An 18067-nucleotide genomic window follows, 5' to 3' on the forward strand; every position below is an offset into this window, starting at 1 on the left:
CTGAGATAGTCTCCAAGGTGACTCGGCAGTGGTATTGTTCCTTGTGAATAATAGCCAGGCCTCCTCCTCTCCCTTTAGGTCGATCTTGCCGTGTGATTTGGAAGCCGGCAGGGAGGGCATCTACTATCGCAGGATCGGACTCAGAAGTGAGCCAGGTTTCCGTCAGGAATACTATATCTGGGGTGTGTTCCTCCAACATCAGGGCCATTTCTGCGCTATGTTTGGGCAGGGAGCGGCAGTTTAGTAGGAGCATGTGAAAATCATGCGTAGGCGCAGAGCAAGGTTTAGGTTTGAGCGATACGGAGCATGTGGGGCAGGTTACCGGTAGATCCTCGGCTTGAAGAATATGTCGAGTACAGGTGTTAGCAGAGGGCCTTAGTCCATAGAGGGTTGCCGGGGTGTAGCATCTGCGCTGTAATGGCTGGGGGGCAGGAGGAGTGGCCCATGGCCCGGACTCGGCGCGGACGAGCGCAGACGAGCTTGCCTTATGCGCGCCTTCGGCGCGCAATCGTCGCGCCCGCTGCGCTCGTCCGCTGCGCTTCCGGTATATACACATGTTTATAGCAAGGGGCAGTGCAGGGGCGTGGCCTCGAGTGGGCGTGTCCCAGTTAGCTTGTGAGGGATACAGCTGGTGTTAAACAGCGATTTCGCCCTACCCAGTGCTCGTTTTTGAGCTAAAAAGGGTGCCTGCACACAGTAATCGTGCAACAGGGAGGTGAGTGTGTTTTTTAAAATAAGTACAAATTTTCAGTTTTTGTCATTTAAAATACACAATTTTCGTTTCTGCTCCCGGCTGTGCCTCAGGAGATAAGGAAACCCTCAAAAAAATCAATGTTAGTTGGAATGCAGTATATATGTTTCATCCGCCCCACATTGAGATTAAGGCAGTTATCATAGGGTGTTCCTATTTGTGTTGACTGCCAGCCTCATCCAGAGGCACCTCTAGTCTCGAGTGCAGTGTCCAGAGACAAAAAGGATTTCCCCACAACAAAAGGAAATTTAAACAGCGAAGTGATGCATATACAAAAATGTAAAAAAATGGAAAAAATGCCTTATGCTTTTATTTCGGGGCAAGTTTCCATTTGTTAAAAATAATTGGTATACTATCTGAGAGCCAGGTTACTGGGCCATATAGTATTGCATGGAAAAAGTTGTCGACATGTTTCAGCTCCCTGGGCCAAAAGGTCTATGGAGCTTTCGTCAGGACTTACAAACACAGTATAGACATACATTTTTACACAAAATACTACTCAACCAACTTGTGCGGTAATCCTTTTCACATAACGATTTGTTATGGAAAATACGGTCTTCACAATCTAGAAAAAATGTAAGATTAAACATTTAATTAGTTTATGCAAACATTAAGTTTTGAGGGGGGAGGGTATGTTCAAAGTCACAGGTAATCTATTTAATTACTCTGGATACTTATTGTGGAAGGGTATTGGTAAGCTACAAAACATGATATGGCGTGGTGAAGCAATAGGAATTAATTCTCATATGTTCTCTTACCCATATGTATAAGCATTGTATTGACTGAGTAGTCAGGGTCGCATGGAGTAGGCGTATCATAAAGCGCAAGGTTCTAATAGTCTTAATCTAGCAAATGTGGTTGGCTGTACATACGCAGTGAAAATATACTGAGTAAGCCGATATTGGTATTCTGATTTTAGGTCAGCAAATGTAGCATTTGGTGCGTTCGCCTAGTTTCACAAAAGGCAGACTCTTCGTTATTGTAGTGAGAATACTGACAAGTTTGGTCTATATTTATAAATTGCGAGGCAGCATGTTGTTTGGCTACTCATAGGGCTGCAGATACAATAAGTATTACCCAAATGCGCATAGCGGTGTAATGGAGCTAAAACTATTGCCCAGTAACGCATATCTTAAGAAGGTCTGAGTCGGGTCATAAGAGTGAGCCGAAGGCAGCACCACCATGGTTGTGTAGGGATACAAGCCGGCAAAAAGCGCGTAAGCAAGTATGCTTATAACAGTTCGTAAACATTTGCACTGAGATCTTACCTGCTATGTGAGCGTTCAGTGTATCAACGGGGACCGCTAATTCAAAGCGCAGAGCTGAATTTAAAGACAGATGCCTGTAAATATAGATCGACAATTATGCATCTTACCGGTATCTTCAGAAAGGGTATACGCGGCGCCATTACCAGCGTGGAGGCTACACTTTGGCCTTGTGCTGACTCTGCCCCCGGTTTCCGGAAGTTACGTTGCCGTTTCCTTTTTAAGAGATTTTTTTCAGGTTTAAAGGGGCAGTGGAGCATTTGTTTGAGACCAGACAGAGAAGATAAAAATGGTCTTTTTTCTTTTTGTCGTTTTCTGGTCAGAGAGCCTAATTTCATTGCAAGGCAATTATTTTTCAGGAATCCTGTCAATATGCACGCAGTACAATCACGGTTGTACTTAATGGACGCAATGTCCAATGATCGTATTTTGTCATTGCATTGATTCATTTTGCAAAGTGGTGCCATGAAATATTGTCGTTCAGACCGTGCTCAAAGGTGCGTAATCGGTCCACCCATCTTTGCTCTTTTTCATAGAGTATTTTCTCCGCATTGTTAGATTTATTGGTCAGCATCTCGATGACTGTCCATTGTATGTCTTCATGTGAATGATTCATTTCCAAAAAAATGGGAGCACAGTTTTGTAGTGTTCTTTTTTTAGTCTAATATTGCTTTTATGTTCGCCTATCCTCAGTTTGATTTTGCGACACGTCATCCCGATGTATTTCTTTTGGCAAGGGCAGTTAATCATGTAGATGACGTGCGACGAGTTACAATTCGTGAACTGCTTTTGTGTCCAAACGAAATTGTCTGTTAGTTGTAAGGTTTTTGTGGCTTTCGTTGTTTTACAGGCAACGCATGTGCCGCAAGGAAAATGTCCTGACAGTGGGGTCATTGTAATGCTGTTGGTTATGGGCATCGGTAGGTTTTTTCGAGGACGAGTATGTACAAGGGTATCTTTTAAGTTCTTTGTCCTTCTGTTGGCGAACCTAGGTTTAGGCCAATTATATTGGCCTGTATTCACTATATGCCAATTTTTATTGATCAGTTTTTGAATGGCATAGGTGGCTGGATTGAAAGTAGTAACACAGGTAGTCAGATCTTTTATTGGTTCTTTAGGATATGTTTGAAGGAGGCATTCTCTTGGTTGATTATCAGCTCTTTTTTTACACTTTTTGATGATTTTTTCTGTGTAATCTCTATTCCTCAGTCTTTCGCTTAGACCCTTTGCTTGTGCTTTGTAGTCACAGTTCTTACTGCAGTTTCTTTTAAGGCGTAAGAATTGGCTATAAGGCAAGTTGTCTCTGAGGGGCTTTGGGTGGTAGCTTCTGTATGATAGCAAACTGTTTTTAGCCGTTGGTTTTGTATATGTTTTGGTTTGTAAAGTTCTGTTGTCATTGAAAATTGTCAGGTCTAAGAAATCCAGTTGGTTATTGTTGGATGTATACGTGAACTTCAACCAAGGGTCCAGGGTGTTAAGCCAAGGTATAAATTCGGTGAGGTCTTGCTCTATGTTCCAGATTAAGAGAATGTCATCAATATATCTCTTCCAGTAAATAATACTGGAAGAGAAGGTGTTTGTTTCACTCAAGACAAATTGTGTTTCGAATTGGCTCACATAGAGCCCTGCCACCGAAGGCGCTGCCCATGGAGGTACCATGGGTTTGGAGATACAGCTTGTCATCATACTCGAAGAAATTTTCTTTGAGCGCCAGCTTGCAGCATTCAAGGATAAAGTGCCTAGGTGTGTTGTACTGCCAGTCCTCCATATATAAGACATCCTCTAACATCTGTAATGTCTCATCTTGAGGTAGGCTTGTGAAAAGAGACTCTACATCAAGACCTACTAAGAGCATTGTCTCTGGATCAAAGGGCATATCAGAAATCTGTGTCAGAAGGTCTCTCGTGTCTTTAAGATACGTTTGGGTTTTTTGAACCAGAGGTTTCAGGTATTCGTCTGCAGATTTAGAGAGTGGTTCAAGAATTGATCCAATCCCGGACACTATCGGGCGTCCTGGTGGCGGTGTCCTATTTTTGTGGGTTTTAGGGAGTGAATAGAAATACGGGGTGATAGGCTCCCTTGTCACTAGGAATTCTGCTTCTTTTTTAGATATCCACCTTTTCGTTTCTGCCTCATGTACCATGATGGATATGGTGTTTTGAAGTCTCTCAGTAGGATCTACTGTGATTCTCTGATAGAATCTGGTATCAGAAAGGAGGACCAGGCATTGTTCATTATAACCTGTCTTGTTCAGGATTACTGTGCCTCCCCCCTTGTCCGCGGTTTTAAACACCAGTTCTTCATTTTTACTTAGATCCTCGATTGCCAGACGTTCCTTTTTGGTCAGATTCTGGAAGGTTTTGGTCACATTCTTGTCCATACTGTCTACTCCTTTCAGGAGAGCTTGTTCGAAAGAGTGGAGTTCAGGAGGGACACTAAATGATGGAGGATTGAAGGTGGATTTTCTCCGTAAGGTGGTATCTCCGTCTTGCTGTTGGGTAGTACTGCTGGCAAAAAATGCTTTAAGTTTCAATGTTCTGCAGAATTCGGCTAATTCACTTTTGATTTTAAAAGTGTCTGTTTTTGGGGTAGGGACATATCCTAATCCTTTATTTAGGACGGCTATTTGGTCCTCATTGAGTTCAACATCTGAGAGGTTGACAATCAGCGATTGTTCTTGCTGGTAGATGGTTGTGCTGCTGCCATGCTCCGAGTTTAGACATTCCTTTGCTGGTCTTGCCAGGTTAGAGACTTTCGTTTTCCTCGGGGTTGAGAGCGGCCTCGGGATAAAAAAGGCTGCTCTTGTTGGTGTGTGTTGTGTTGTCCCGCCATTTGTTGGTCAACCAGTTGGGGCATCTGTCGCATCCCTTGCTGATACGGGTCCACCCATCCTCCGTAGTGTGGGACAAACGGTTGGTAGTATGGCATGTTATAACCGGAGTGGTATGGACGCTGCCATCGGTTTCCCCTTCTAGGTCGTTGGCCTAAACCTAGGTTCGCCAACAGAAGGACAAAGAACTTAGAAGATACCCTTGTACATACTCGTCCTCGAAAAAACCTACCGATGCCCATAACCAACAGCATTACAATGACCCCACTGTCAGGACATTTTCCTTGCGGCACATGCGTTGCCTGTAAAACAACGAAAGCCACAAAAACCTTACAACTAACAGACAATTTCGTTTGGACACAAAAGCAGTTCACGAATTGTAACTCGTCGCACGTCATCTACATGATTAACTGCCCTTGCCAAAAGAAATACATCGGGATGACGTGTCGCAAAATCAAACTGAGGATAGGCGAACATAAAAGCAATATTAGACTAAAAAAGAACACTGCAAAACTGTGCTCCCATTTTTTGGAAATGAATCATTCACATGAAGACATACAATGGACAGTCATCGAGATGCTGACCAATAAATCTAACAATGCGGAGAAAATACACTATGAAAAAGAGCAAAGATGGGTGGACCGATTACGCACCTTTGAGCACGGTCTGAACGACAATATTTCATGGCACCACTTTGCAAAATGAATCAATGCAATGACAAAATACGATCATTGGACATTGCGTCCATTAAGTACAACCGTGATTGTACTGCGTGCATATTGACAGGATTCCTGAAAAATAATTGCCTTGCAATGAAATTAGGCTCTCTGACCAGAAAACGACAAAAAGAAAAAAGACCATTTTTATCTTCTCTGTCTGGTATCAAACAAATGCTCCACTGCCCCTTTAAACCTGAAAAAAATCTCTTAAAAAGGAAACAGCAACGTAACTTCCGAAACCGGGGGCAGAGTCAGCACAAGGCCAAAGTGTAGCCTCCACGCTGGTAATGGCGCCGCGTATACCCTTTCTGAAGATACCGGTAAGATGCATAATTGTCGATCTATATTTACAGGCATCTTTCTTTAAATTCAGCTCTGCGCTTTGAATTAGCGGTCCCCGTTGATACACTGAACGCTCACATAGCAGGTAAGATCTCAGTGCAAATGTTTACGAACTGTTCTAAGCATACTTGCTTACGCGCTTTTTTCTGGCTTGTATCCCTACACAACCATGGTGGTACTGCCTTCGGCTCACTCTTATGACCCGACTCAGACCTTCTTAAGATATGCGTTACTGGGCAATAGTTTTAGCTCCATTACACCGCTATGCGCATTTGGGTAATACTTTTTGTATCTGCAGCCCTATGAGTAGCCAAACAACATGCTTGTTCGCAATTTATAAATATAGACCAAACTTGTCAGTATTCTCACTACAATAACGAAGAGTCTGCCTTTTGTGAAACTAGCCGAACGCACCAAATGCTACATTTGCTGACCTAAAATCAGAATACCAATATATGCTTACTCAGTATATTTTCACTGCGTATGTACAGCCAACCACATTTGCTAGATTAAGACTATTAGAACCTTGCGCTTTATGATACGCCTACTCCATGCGACCCTGACTACTCAGTCAATACAATGCTTATACATATGGGTAAGAGAACATATGAGAATTAATTCCTATTGCTTCACCACGCCATATCATGTTTTGTAGCTTACCAATAACCTTCCACGATAAGTATCCAGAGTAATTAAATAGATTACCTGTGACTATGAACATACCCCACCCCCTCAAAACTTAATGTTTGCATAAACTAGTTAAATGTTTAATCTTACATTTTTTCTAGATTGTGAAGAGCGTATTTTCCATAACAAATCATTATGTGAAAAGGATTACCGCACAAGTTGTGTGAGTAGTATTTTGTGTAAAAATGTATGTCTATACTGTGTTTGTAAGTCCTGTCAAAAGCTCCATAGACCTTTTGGCCCAGGGAGCTGAAACATGTCGACAACTTTTTCCATGCAATACTATATGGCCCAGTAACCTGGCTCTCAGATAGTATACCAATTTTTTTTAACAAATGGAAACTTGCCCCGAAATAAAAGCATAAGGCATTTTTTCCATTTTTTTCCATTTTTGTATATGCATCACTTCGCTGTTTAAATTTCCTTTTGTTGTGGGGAAATCCTTTTTGTCTCTGGACACTGCACTCGAGACTAGAGGTGCCTCTGGATGAGGCTGGCAGTCAACACAAATAGGAACACCCTATGATAACTGCCTTAATCTCAATGTGGGGCGGATGAAACATATATACCGCATTCCAACTAACATTGATTTTTTTGAGGGTTTCCTTATTCACACTGAACCAAAGGTCGAGCAGTGTTACAAGTGTCCATTTTTTGTTGATTAAAAGCTTAACAGAACTCAACTTGTTGTATAGTCAGTGACAGGCAGAGCTCTCAGCTGTGTAACTTTTACAATTACTTTAGAGGCTCCTGGCTGTGAAGTTACTTTGTGCAGCCTGTCTGCATACAGTGCAATACAGAGGTGAGCAGCCTCTCAGCTAAACTTAAGTTACAGGCTGCATGATGATAATGTGCGCTCCTAAAAAGAATCATAATTTGGAAGCCAAATCATTATTTATGAGTAGTAGTGGCACTTGCCCTCAGCGAGAGCCGTTATGGTATAATACGACCCAGCCATCCGCAAAAAATCTTCCCGGCACAGTCCTGTCTGCCAGTCTGAGAAGTGCGCAGGCACGTCCAGGACTCTGACTCGAGCGACATTCATCGCTACACCAGCAGTGGACTACAGTCCATGCAGTTCGCCGAGACTGGCACCCACGCGGGTTCATCCAAATCTGTAAACTGAACTCTATCCCGTGGTCCAGCTGTTGATTGGGCAAATCAAATAATGAGACTCAGTCTTGAATTTTGTCAGTTACTCTGCTGTGTTTATTTGGTGAAACATTGTAACCAGCCCAGGCCAGTTAAGACCTTTGCGCAGTCAGTGGTACTTAAGCAGCGCTCCAGCTTGACAGCTGAGGAGGCGCTATAAATGCATGACCATGCATTGCAGAGCGGTGATCGGACTACTGCACTGAAATGTTAGTCTAACGCCTTATGCGTGGTACTTGGCAGGGCTGTGTATCTCTCTTGGCCACAGTTTATCCAATCGCAGTCAACATACTCGGCCCCTTGTTGCCGTCCCTAGCTCTGTAATATATTTAGGATAAGAGTTTTGGGAGATTTCTCAATGGGAGGTTGCAGAACATGCTGGAGGGTCGAGAATTTCTGACAGTGTGATTGCATTTTTAGAACATTCCCAAACAGTATGTTTGAATGTACCTGTTCTGTAATCATACCTCAGACATAGGGTTTATTTCCCTATAATTTTTCCAGAGCCTTTCTATCCTTTAATATATTAAATAATTATAATATTAATGTGTATTTAAATTGTGTGAGACGTAGCCCTGCTGATATTACTGACTGTCTAGCTTTCATTTTACCTTCCTCCCAGTCCTCGTCCTCTGTTTCTCCGATGTCCTGTTCCCACTGTACAAATAGTGGCGGCTGGTACTGATTAAGGGTGGTGATGCGGAGGGCGTGGGCGTGGTAAAACTTACCTCACCTCGTTAGCCCTCGTGCTCTTTTCTCCGCTCTTGCCGGAACAGGACGCACCCAGGCTTCTCTAAGCCAATCACAACACCGCAATGCACCGTTGTCATTGGATGAGCACCATGGTAATTGGATGAGCTCCGTGGTTCGGCGCTCAGCCAGGGAATGGGAGCCTGGGCTTTATTTACACCCAGGCTGTGATTTAACCAGGTAGGAGAACGTGCAAAGTGATCATTACCGTTTAGCTGGGCCGAGACAGCCCTACCAAACATTCATGCACACTTTACAGAGTGCCCACCACTCCTCTCCCTGCTCTGAGAGCAGCCCCGCCCCGCCAAGCTGCCGCTGCAGGAACAAAAAAAACAATAACGAGTTATTATTTTATTTTTCCTTAATTTCCACTGCTGAAAGCCTTAGCTGAGGAGCCGCCACTGCAAATAAGTGCCAGTAAAGGTTCTGGGGAGTTGTTCACAAGTGATCTATATAGCCTAGACATGCCCTTGGATAATCACGTATTTAACTCAATATTAGACATTTAAACTGAGAGGAAAGTTATGTATGGTAGATATATAAATTATGCAGATTCATTCTCGTGTGAATAAACTTCACTGCTGTAGACAGTGCAACACCAAATATGTTCATATAGATTGTGTTGAAAGACAATCAGTCAAAGCCTTTTGTGTTTCGTCATGTAACATTTCAGTATTAACTTTTTTGCAGATTTTTGTTCAGTAGAATAAGAGGTTGTAATCCTTAGGTTGCTGTAAAATTAGATACTTGCTTATTTTTGCTGTTGTACACGTTTTCATTAATCTTTATTCCTTTAAAATTAGGTGTCTATTCGTCTTATAAATCATTTCTAAACCGTGATGAAGAGATAATAAAGCAACTACAGAAGGTAATTTGTAATGTCTTATTGTAAAAAAAAAAAAAGAATTATACAGTTCAAAACTGTTAAACTTGCTGTGAAGAAAATCTACAATTGCATTGAATAAAGTGATAATTGGGAATATATGTTCTTTTTGGCTAAAGGGTATCTTATTGTGAGTAGTAGGAAGATGACTTTTGGGCTCGAACTGCTCTTTAAAAAGAACCTTATTCCTATTTTTGAGCTGTTTTTATTACCAGAATTTATTTTTAGTTGAAAACCTATCTGAAATTCATAAATCATGACCTTTCCATGCCCGTTCCTTTTTATTTATATATTCATTTATAGATTTTTCAAGAGCGCAAACTTGGTTCTTTAACTGAATGTGCTCTTCGCTGGCCTTTTCTTTATCATGGTTTTATCTGGGGCCTTCTTCTTTTCGCCAACATATGCACTGATGCCTATCACAGCAGTATGGAAGCATCAGAGACCGAGCCAGATTGCACTTTCAGACACCCTGGAACCCATGGAGCCGAACATTGTTGAAAGGCATTAGCGTGAACTAAAGAGTGGTGCAAGGGGCCTCTCTTGCGTCATAACATTAAGCAGCCCCAATTCATGTAGATTCCAGGCTGCACATGGGTGGTCCAAGGTTGGATTTCCATATCTGTATAGAACTGGCTTTTGTGGAGCTGTCGAATGTTATAGTTGCAAAGATGCCGATATTCAAACATTCCACTTATCCATTGAGGGTTGCATGCTGGGTAGAGGGGGCGGTCTAGCGGTGGTGTTCAAGGAGGGATGGAGCTTTGAAACTGAGCCTCTCACTGAGAATCTAGGGGGTGAGGTTCTCCATTTCTCCATCAAAACCTCTCCCCACTTCACCTTAGGTGGATCTTTGATCTACAGGCCCCCAGGCTCAGCCACCCAATTCCTCAACTCTTTAGAAGAACACCTAGTCCCACGGGCATTAGGCTTTCCTAAGTTTCTTTTGGTCGGGGACCTAAATGTCCACATGGATATCCCTGATTCCTCCGAGGCTCGCAGGCTCGGGGAAATTCTGGAGCTTGCCCAGCTAGTACAATGGGTGTCGGGGCCTACACATGTGGGTGGCCATTTACTCGACCTGGTATGTACGAATTTCCCCATCCAGCCAGTGTCGGTGGAAAAAACATCCTGGTCTGATCATGACCTGATCAGGTTTAGCTGGGAGCTGGCAGAGTCCAGCCCCCCGCCCCCCACCTGTCATCGTCAAAAAATTAATCTACCTGCGTTCAGACTGGCCCTGTCTAACACTCGCCCACATCTCAAGGGATGCTTGGACGATGCAGTGGGGGAGTTCAATGAATGGATAGGGCAGGCGGCGACTGCTTCTACCAAACAAACAGTGCTGACCAGAGCCAGACGCGCGCCCTCCCAACCCTGGTTCTCCCCAGAACTAAGAGAACTGAAGCAGGGCTGTAAGCGACTTGAACGCTTATGGAGGAGAGAGTATAGCCCCGAGGCTAAATCCGCCCTTCGACTTGCTCAAAAAAATTATTATGGAGCTATTAGGGTCGCTAAAGGTCTCTATTATGCCGGGCGCATTAACAAGGCCAACAACAACAGCAGAGAGATCTTTGCGATCGTCAAAAGCTTTGTGTCCCCTGTGGCGGAAGCCATGGCCCTCCCGTCCTCTGCACAATGGTGTGAGGAGCTGTCTAATTTTTTTATAACTAAAATAGCGAAGATCCAGCGAGGCCTTTTAGAGGCACTTCCCGCTGATCGCTCTGTAGCCGGCCCTTGCTCACCCTCTCCCGCACCCCCTGTGCATCAACTTACCACCTTCGCACAGGTTTTGGAAGAGGATGTTCTCCGTCTTCTCCAGTCCCCTAAATCGGGCTCCCCTGTCGACCCATGCCCTGCCCGAGTGCTCTCGGAAGTGGCGGAGACTGTTTGCAGTGAGATCACGCAATTGGTGAATCTTTCTTTGGCCGCTGGCGTGGTCCCCCAGGTTTGGAAACACGCTAAACTCCTTCCACTCCTGAAAAAACCAGGACTAGATGTGTCGGTCCCGGGAAACTATCGACCCATCTCCCTCCTGCCTGCTCTCACAAAAATTTGTGAGAAGGCTGCTCTTCTTCAAATGGAGAGCTTTGTGGAAACATCTAATGCCCTCCACCCGGCCCAATCGGGCTTTAGGGCTGCCTACAGCACCGAAACGGCCCTGGTGGAGATGTCTGAAGCCATCCGGGAGTGTCTTGATGGAGGTGGCAGAGCGGTCCTAATTTTATTGGACCTCTCTGCCGCGTTCGATACTGTCCCTTATGATCTCCTTCTTGGCCGGCTGTCAGACATTGGTGTTGGGGGAGTGGTGCTTGATTGGCTTTCTTCTTTTCTATCAGATAGGACCCAGCAGGTTTGGATGCCTCCGTATGCCTCGGAGCAAAGACCTTTGCTTACAGGGGTCCCGCAGGGGTCCACTCTTAGCCCCCTTCTGTTCAATGTATACATTACACCTTTGGTATACTTGGCTGAACAGTTCGGGGCTAAGATTGTAGGGTACGCTGATGACACCCAGCTGCTGTTTACCTGGCCAGATGACAACCTGGACACATCCACTGTTCATCTTTGTTTGTCCTCAGTATTTCGCTGGTTAACACAGGCCCAGCTGAAGTGCAATGAGGACAAGTCCGAGGTGCTCTTTTACGGCTCCTTTCCCCCTTCATTCAAGAGCACACTCTGGCCCCCAAACATTCCTGGCCCTACCGAGATGGGAAGACCTGCAAAAAATCTGGGTGTTTGGTTTACGGAGGATCTCAGATTTGAGTACCACATCAAAAAACTCACCGGCACTTGTTTTGCCACTCTGAAAATGCTCCGCAAATTTTTTCCCCTGCTCCCTAGGGAGGCCAGAGAGTCGGTTGCCAGAGCACTCATACTGGCCCGCCTTGATTATGCTAATGCACTGTTTAGTGGCATTCCAGCATACCTGGTTAATCGCCTCCAAATTGTTCAAAATGCGGTTGTACGCCTTTTATTTAACATCCCTAGGTGGAAGAGCGTGCGCACGGAGTTGCGCTCGCTTCACTGGCTTCCAGTTATACAACGCATTCGGTTCAAAGCCTTGGTGCTGGCGTTTCGCGCAATTCATGACCAAGGCCCCTCTTATCTGAAGAGAAGATTCACTAAGTACATCCCGACACGCACCCTGAGATCTGCCTCATTGTTCAAACTGTCTCTTCCCCGCTTCAAACGCGCCAGACTGGGTGGTATGTCATTGTCGGTGGTGGTTGCTCGAGCCTGGAATGCCCTCCCTTTCCACCTTCGCTCCATGCCGACAGTAACTGCTTTTAAAAAACATCTGAAAACCCACCTATTTACGAGTGCAGGTTAGGAGGATTCTCTTGTCTTGTTCTTTGCCGCTTTGATCCGTTTCCCGCGCCAGGATACTCACAAGTAACAGAGCGCGTTACAAAACGGTTTATAACATAACATAACATAACATGCTGTGCTTAGCCGGCTGTGTTGCACCTGAGGAAGTGAGTTGTTTAGCTGTAATTCTTCTTAACACAGCAAAACAGATATCAATCTCCGATACTGTCTTCAACCTGTCATCTTAAAAGTGGGTAGAGTTACTAGGGAGAATCCAGGTTGCGCCTGATGGGTATCAAGCTGGGCAACATCTTTCAAGCCACTTTGGAGTTGTTTAGTCTGCTAACGTCCCGTTGATATTGCATTCCCGAAGTGTATTTCCTAAAAGTTCAGGTGCTGCCATTTAGTAGGCAAAATTGTGTTTTTGATACCCAATTGATTTTCCCTCTTCAGGCCAAATTTGATGTGGTGTCCTTGTGGGCAACCTCCAAATGTTGTGCATGTGCTCCAGCATTTCCAGATGAATCCTCACTATTAAAGCAATCCCAGAAAATAATCTGGGTGCAGGTTTGCAGTGTGCTTTTTATCGTAAGAAGTTCTGCTTGTTAAAAGGCTAGTTTTATTCTTCACTTGTAACTCATAACTACACAAATGAGAGCTCTTTACAGTGCATTCTCTATCAAGTCTATTCACAATTAGAAAAAAAAGACCAGGAACATATCTGTACAAAATGTGTGCAGTGACCATGAATTCCGGTCATTTTTACCCCCAAGCTTCCCTTCAGTCAGTCATTTGTGTCTTTAGGCAGTATAGACCCAAATTGTCCTGTAGCACGATACTTGCAGACTGTTAGAGCAGCAGCCAAGTAGCAAGCTGGCCTTCCTTTGCTGTGCCTAGAAGTTCAAACAATATAATTGGCTCTGCTCCACCCCCCAATTCCATTGGTTTTTTCCCCTTCTTTCATAATAAGAATCCCTCCCCATTCTAGGTGGATAATGCTACCAGAAGAAATCATTTGTTAATTCCATTCTTGACTAATATGTGACTGACTGTATTAGATACGGCTCTAGCGCTGAATGCACTACCCCGATCAAGATTAAGCTTGGTGTGAGACATGGCTGTGTGTTGACTCCCTTTCTTTTTTGTTTATATATTAATGTCCTTGATTCATTTTTATTATTGGAGGAGTCTGATACGCCCAGGGTAGGAACAAAAATCTCCCTGCACTTTTATTTGCTGATGATTGTGTTTTATTATTGAGAACTGGTGTGGGCCTCCAGAGGCTACTGGATATTTTTTTTTGTGTATGAATGACCCAGGACTAGCAACTAATAAAGATAAGTGACATAATATAGTACATGCACAATCCTCAAATTATTTGAAAACCCACTTTATCAAGGGCAACAAGCTTCTCTGTGTGCTAACTTTGACATATTTGGGGGTACCCTTTGATAACAAATGCACTTGGGCCCAACTAACAAAAATCAGGAAAAGTCATTTGCAACAAACAGAAGCAGTTATTTAAGTGATCAGGGAAACTAGGCTCCAAAACCTTATATGTGATGGTTATGATCTACAAAGCACGTTGCTGTTCTGTTATGATGTATGCTGCAGGCATATGGGGTGGATACTGTATACATAACATCTACAGACTGCATACATTCACATCTACAGACTACTACTATGTGTTTGTTAGAAGACTGCCACCTATTTCTACCAGTGTGCCCTCGTATGCCTTTACACGGAGTTGGGCCTATATTATCTAGAAGACCGTATCAAGATAGCCCCACTCATGTTGTGGAATTCCATTTGGTCCAAAGAGGAAACACTTTTAAATCAGGACATCATTTGCTGATTGTCTACAGCTTGATTATGCCCACAGAATCCTGTAGCTGAGATATATTAAAGAACAATTTAGCATACTAGGAAAGCCTGACCTATTTCATATACAAGACATCATTGGCTTAGCTAAAGGGCATTTAAAAAAGAATTCCTCACTATGTGGAGAAGGAAAGAGAGTATCAAGAGTTAAAAAAAAAAGTGTGACTACCTGTCATATGTTAGAAGCTAGAGATCTTATGGCGCCCTAACTGTATTCTCGACTTCATCACTATCAGCAATTCGATCTCTTCATGGTCTGTATAGCTCACCTTATGGTCTCAGGTCTTGGGCTATTTCCCTATGACACTCCGTCAGACTAATCCATGTTCATTTTTTATCTTTTTTGTAATGTATATGCTGATCCAAGGAACCAGTTTTTAATTCCATTATTAAGGTCCCTGAACATTAGAAAGTGCAGACCAGCTACATTTGATTTATAATTATTACAAATTGAGTATGACTGGCTTTTGAGAACGATAAACCAGAAAGCCAAGGTGTCTTTAGATTACAAAGGGTTCTGAAAGTGATAAGCAAGAACATTGCTGGGATACAAGCAGGGACGGTTTCTCCATTAGGGCTCTGGGGCTGTGCCTCCTTGAAATTCCTACACATTACTGTACAGATTTGAAAAAGATGTATTTATTTAGAGATACACCCGTATCTCTAAACAAATCGATGCATATAATAAATCTGTGCTGTCTGTCCCAGCCTCCCTGCCCCACCTCGCTCTGAAGCAGGAGACGGAATCTAGCCAGTATATCAACATTCTAAACTGTGACGCATGACGCAGGGCTCACTGTTCTAGAGCCCTTGTTGCCATTGTAGTCTATGGCAGTATCCACTATTGGCTAGTGATGTTTCAGGCATGAGAGTCTACGTCCCTGTGTGATAGCAGCCGTCCATCTATCAAAGGCATAGATCCCACCTTTTCCCATTAGTCACACGTAAGAGTGAATGCAAGCACGTGTGTTTTCGTGCTGCGTTCTCTGTTATGGTAAGTGTTAGAATGCTAATCTTCCGTTATGTATATTGTGCTGAGACCCCTCGCCACGTTAACCTCCCCCACTGTGACATCCCAGGCTCCGGCTGAACATTGCTGGCCTGTTAGAAGTGGAGCTGCTGTATTTGTTCCCCAGCGACATTCATCCAAAAGAGAACAGGCCAGGGTTCTTTTTCCCTTGTGAAGTTGATCCATATATCCGAATCAAGCGCAAAGCAAGACATATGTGCATACAGTAGACATTTATCTGCTGTATGACATTAAAACTGCCCCTATCTTCATGCCCTGAACAGCATTAATGCCAAAAACATGGATTTACTTAATCTTGCCTTCCTCAAGAGTTAGCTATTCAGTAATGTTGTTTCTGTATTTTCTTTTATTGCATACTTTAAACCAGGGGTCTCCAAACCGGCCAGATTTTTAAAATAACTACATGTATCTCAATGGAGATATCCCAAAAATCTGGCATGGATCTGGCCCTCCAGGACCGGTTTGGAGACCCCTGCTTTAAACGCTGATGCTGAAGCCAAAGCAAAGTGCCAGTCAGTGGGTTGGCCTCTTTGTAGAGCACACAGAACAATGGTCATGTAGTCCACTTGTAATTGCAGTTCTGTGAAATGTGTGTGGAGGGGGTGCACAGATGGCAAAATATTTATATTGCAAAAGGAAATAAATTGCTTAAATTCGAGTAAGTGCAGTGTATATTTAGAAGTGGTGAAGTGAGGGAGATGCGAGGAAGTGCAAGTCGGGGAAGAGTAAAAAGAGGGTGCTGAGAAGGAAGGAGAGGTGGTTGAAGATGTGCATAGAAAAAGGGCATACATATCGGGCATAAAGACACTGGGCAAGCAGACTTTAAAAGGCTCAAGTTGTCGTGTTGTACAATTTGCACTTTGCAGTAACTGTTGAATATATTAATGCAGTAAGATATGTCTGTTTTGAATGTGTTTAATATTTCAAGACTATACATTCCACTGCTTTATAAGCCTTGCTTTATCAGTACATTAATTTGCTTTAAAATGCACCATATGTCAATCTTCTTTCATTTTTTTCTCTGGAGGAGGACCCAGCCTGGATACTACTTTTGTCCATTAAGCTTGCTCGAGTTGCTCACTACATAAAGGTCTAACCAAACTTTTACGCCTCACCCCTTTCAAATGCACCAGTCGCCACTGGATACAGGCGAAAAGGGAGGATGAAACAAGGCAAAGAAGATCATCTCCTATGATATTATGAGTCTTCAGGAGACTTGGGCCAAGGAGAGAGTCCTACACATAGATGGGTACTCTTCTTTCTTCTCCAAATTTGTGCCCTCAATCCATGGGCAAGCAAGGAGGGAGCCTAGCTACACTCATTAAACTAGATCTGAATTGTAAATTGAAGAGGATTGCATGTGATACGCTCAACATACTTGGAATTCTTATGTCTTCTGCCAGTAGGTCCAGAATCCTGTCCAATAATCTATGCAGTTCAAATTCAGGAAGGGAAGAGAAGAGGAGGTTATCTAGGACCTAATGAACTTCATCTCGGATTTTTCCTCCCCTGTCTCTCATTAAGCAACACTGATCCTGATGGGTTCTTCAACTTATCTCTGTGCCCTGACTGGTATTTGTATGAGTGCATTATTAATGAGAAAGCACACTGTGCAGGGCGATTTGTTAAATAATCTGATTTTACACCATCATTTGGTGAACTTGCTCAATAGGTCAGATGCCAATTCTGAAGAGCGAATACCTACCTTTAAAGTAAAGAATGAAGGGGTTCAAAATAAATGATAGCACATGTTACATTGACAATGTGTAGTACAGTACAGCTAGAAACTTAAAGCTTCAGAACATAGAACAATGTACTCCTAGCCCACTTTTTCTGTACAACCAAAGAATGTCCGTTTTAGGATTGGAACAAGACTCGATGGGGTGTTATCAATTGTCCAAAGGAAAGATGGGCTGTACGTCGACTTTTCTGTCTCGTATAGTAAGAACCCACAAGACAATCTTCAGGACTTTGATGTTTATGCAAAGATGAATAAAGGACCCCAATATAAACATTAAAAGAGGATTAAAACTGTAGTAAATCAAACATATTTGTCTGTTTACAGTAGCATACACCTGCTGTGATAAGAGCAGTGAGAAGAGGAATGCTGCTCTGATCCTGTAATGTGTGCAGATCCTTTATTTATCTTCCCATAAACATCACTGTCCTGAAAATGGTCTCATTGATTCTTTGTTTGAGTACAATGCAATCTTGACAAGCATATATACTTACCTATATGATTTATCAATTTTCATTCAAATATTTTGTGTTCTTTTGTATAAAATATAATTAAGTTGAGATGTCACTCTACGACATATCAGAATAATCAAAACATCCCCCTTATTACAGATTCCAAATGAATCCCTTGTTGGCCCTTTTACTTACCTTACCTTAGATACCCAACCCCACAAGGGAATGCTGGGTTACCCTTATGTGCACTACTCGACCACAAAGAGCACCTGTCTTCC

General features: G+C 43.2%; 1 protein-coding gene across 1 annotated transcript in view; it reads left to right on the forward strand.

Moving 5' to 3' along the window:
- The window catches only part of DENND6A (DENN domain containing 6A), a 338779-nt gene that overhangs the window by 209267 nt on the left and 111445 nt on the right, over nucleotides 1-18067 (forward strand). Inside the window, exon 14 of the mRNA XM_086939111.1 lies at nucleotides 9300-9364. Within this exon, the coding sequence (XP_086795237.1) occupies nucleotides 9300-9364 (65 nt within the window). The remainder of the gene's footprint in view (nucleotides 1-9299; nucleotides 9365-18067) is intronic.

The sequence above is a fragment of the Lissotriton vulgaris genome, chromosome 9 (genome assembly GCF_964263255.1).
Source record: "Lissotriton vulgaris chromosome 9, aLisVul1.2, whole genome shotgun sequence".
Classification (NCBI taxonomy): domain Eukaryota; kingdom Metazoa; phylum Chordata; class Amphibia; order Caudata; family Salamandridae; genus Lissotriton; species Lissotriton vulgaris.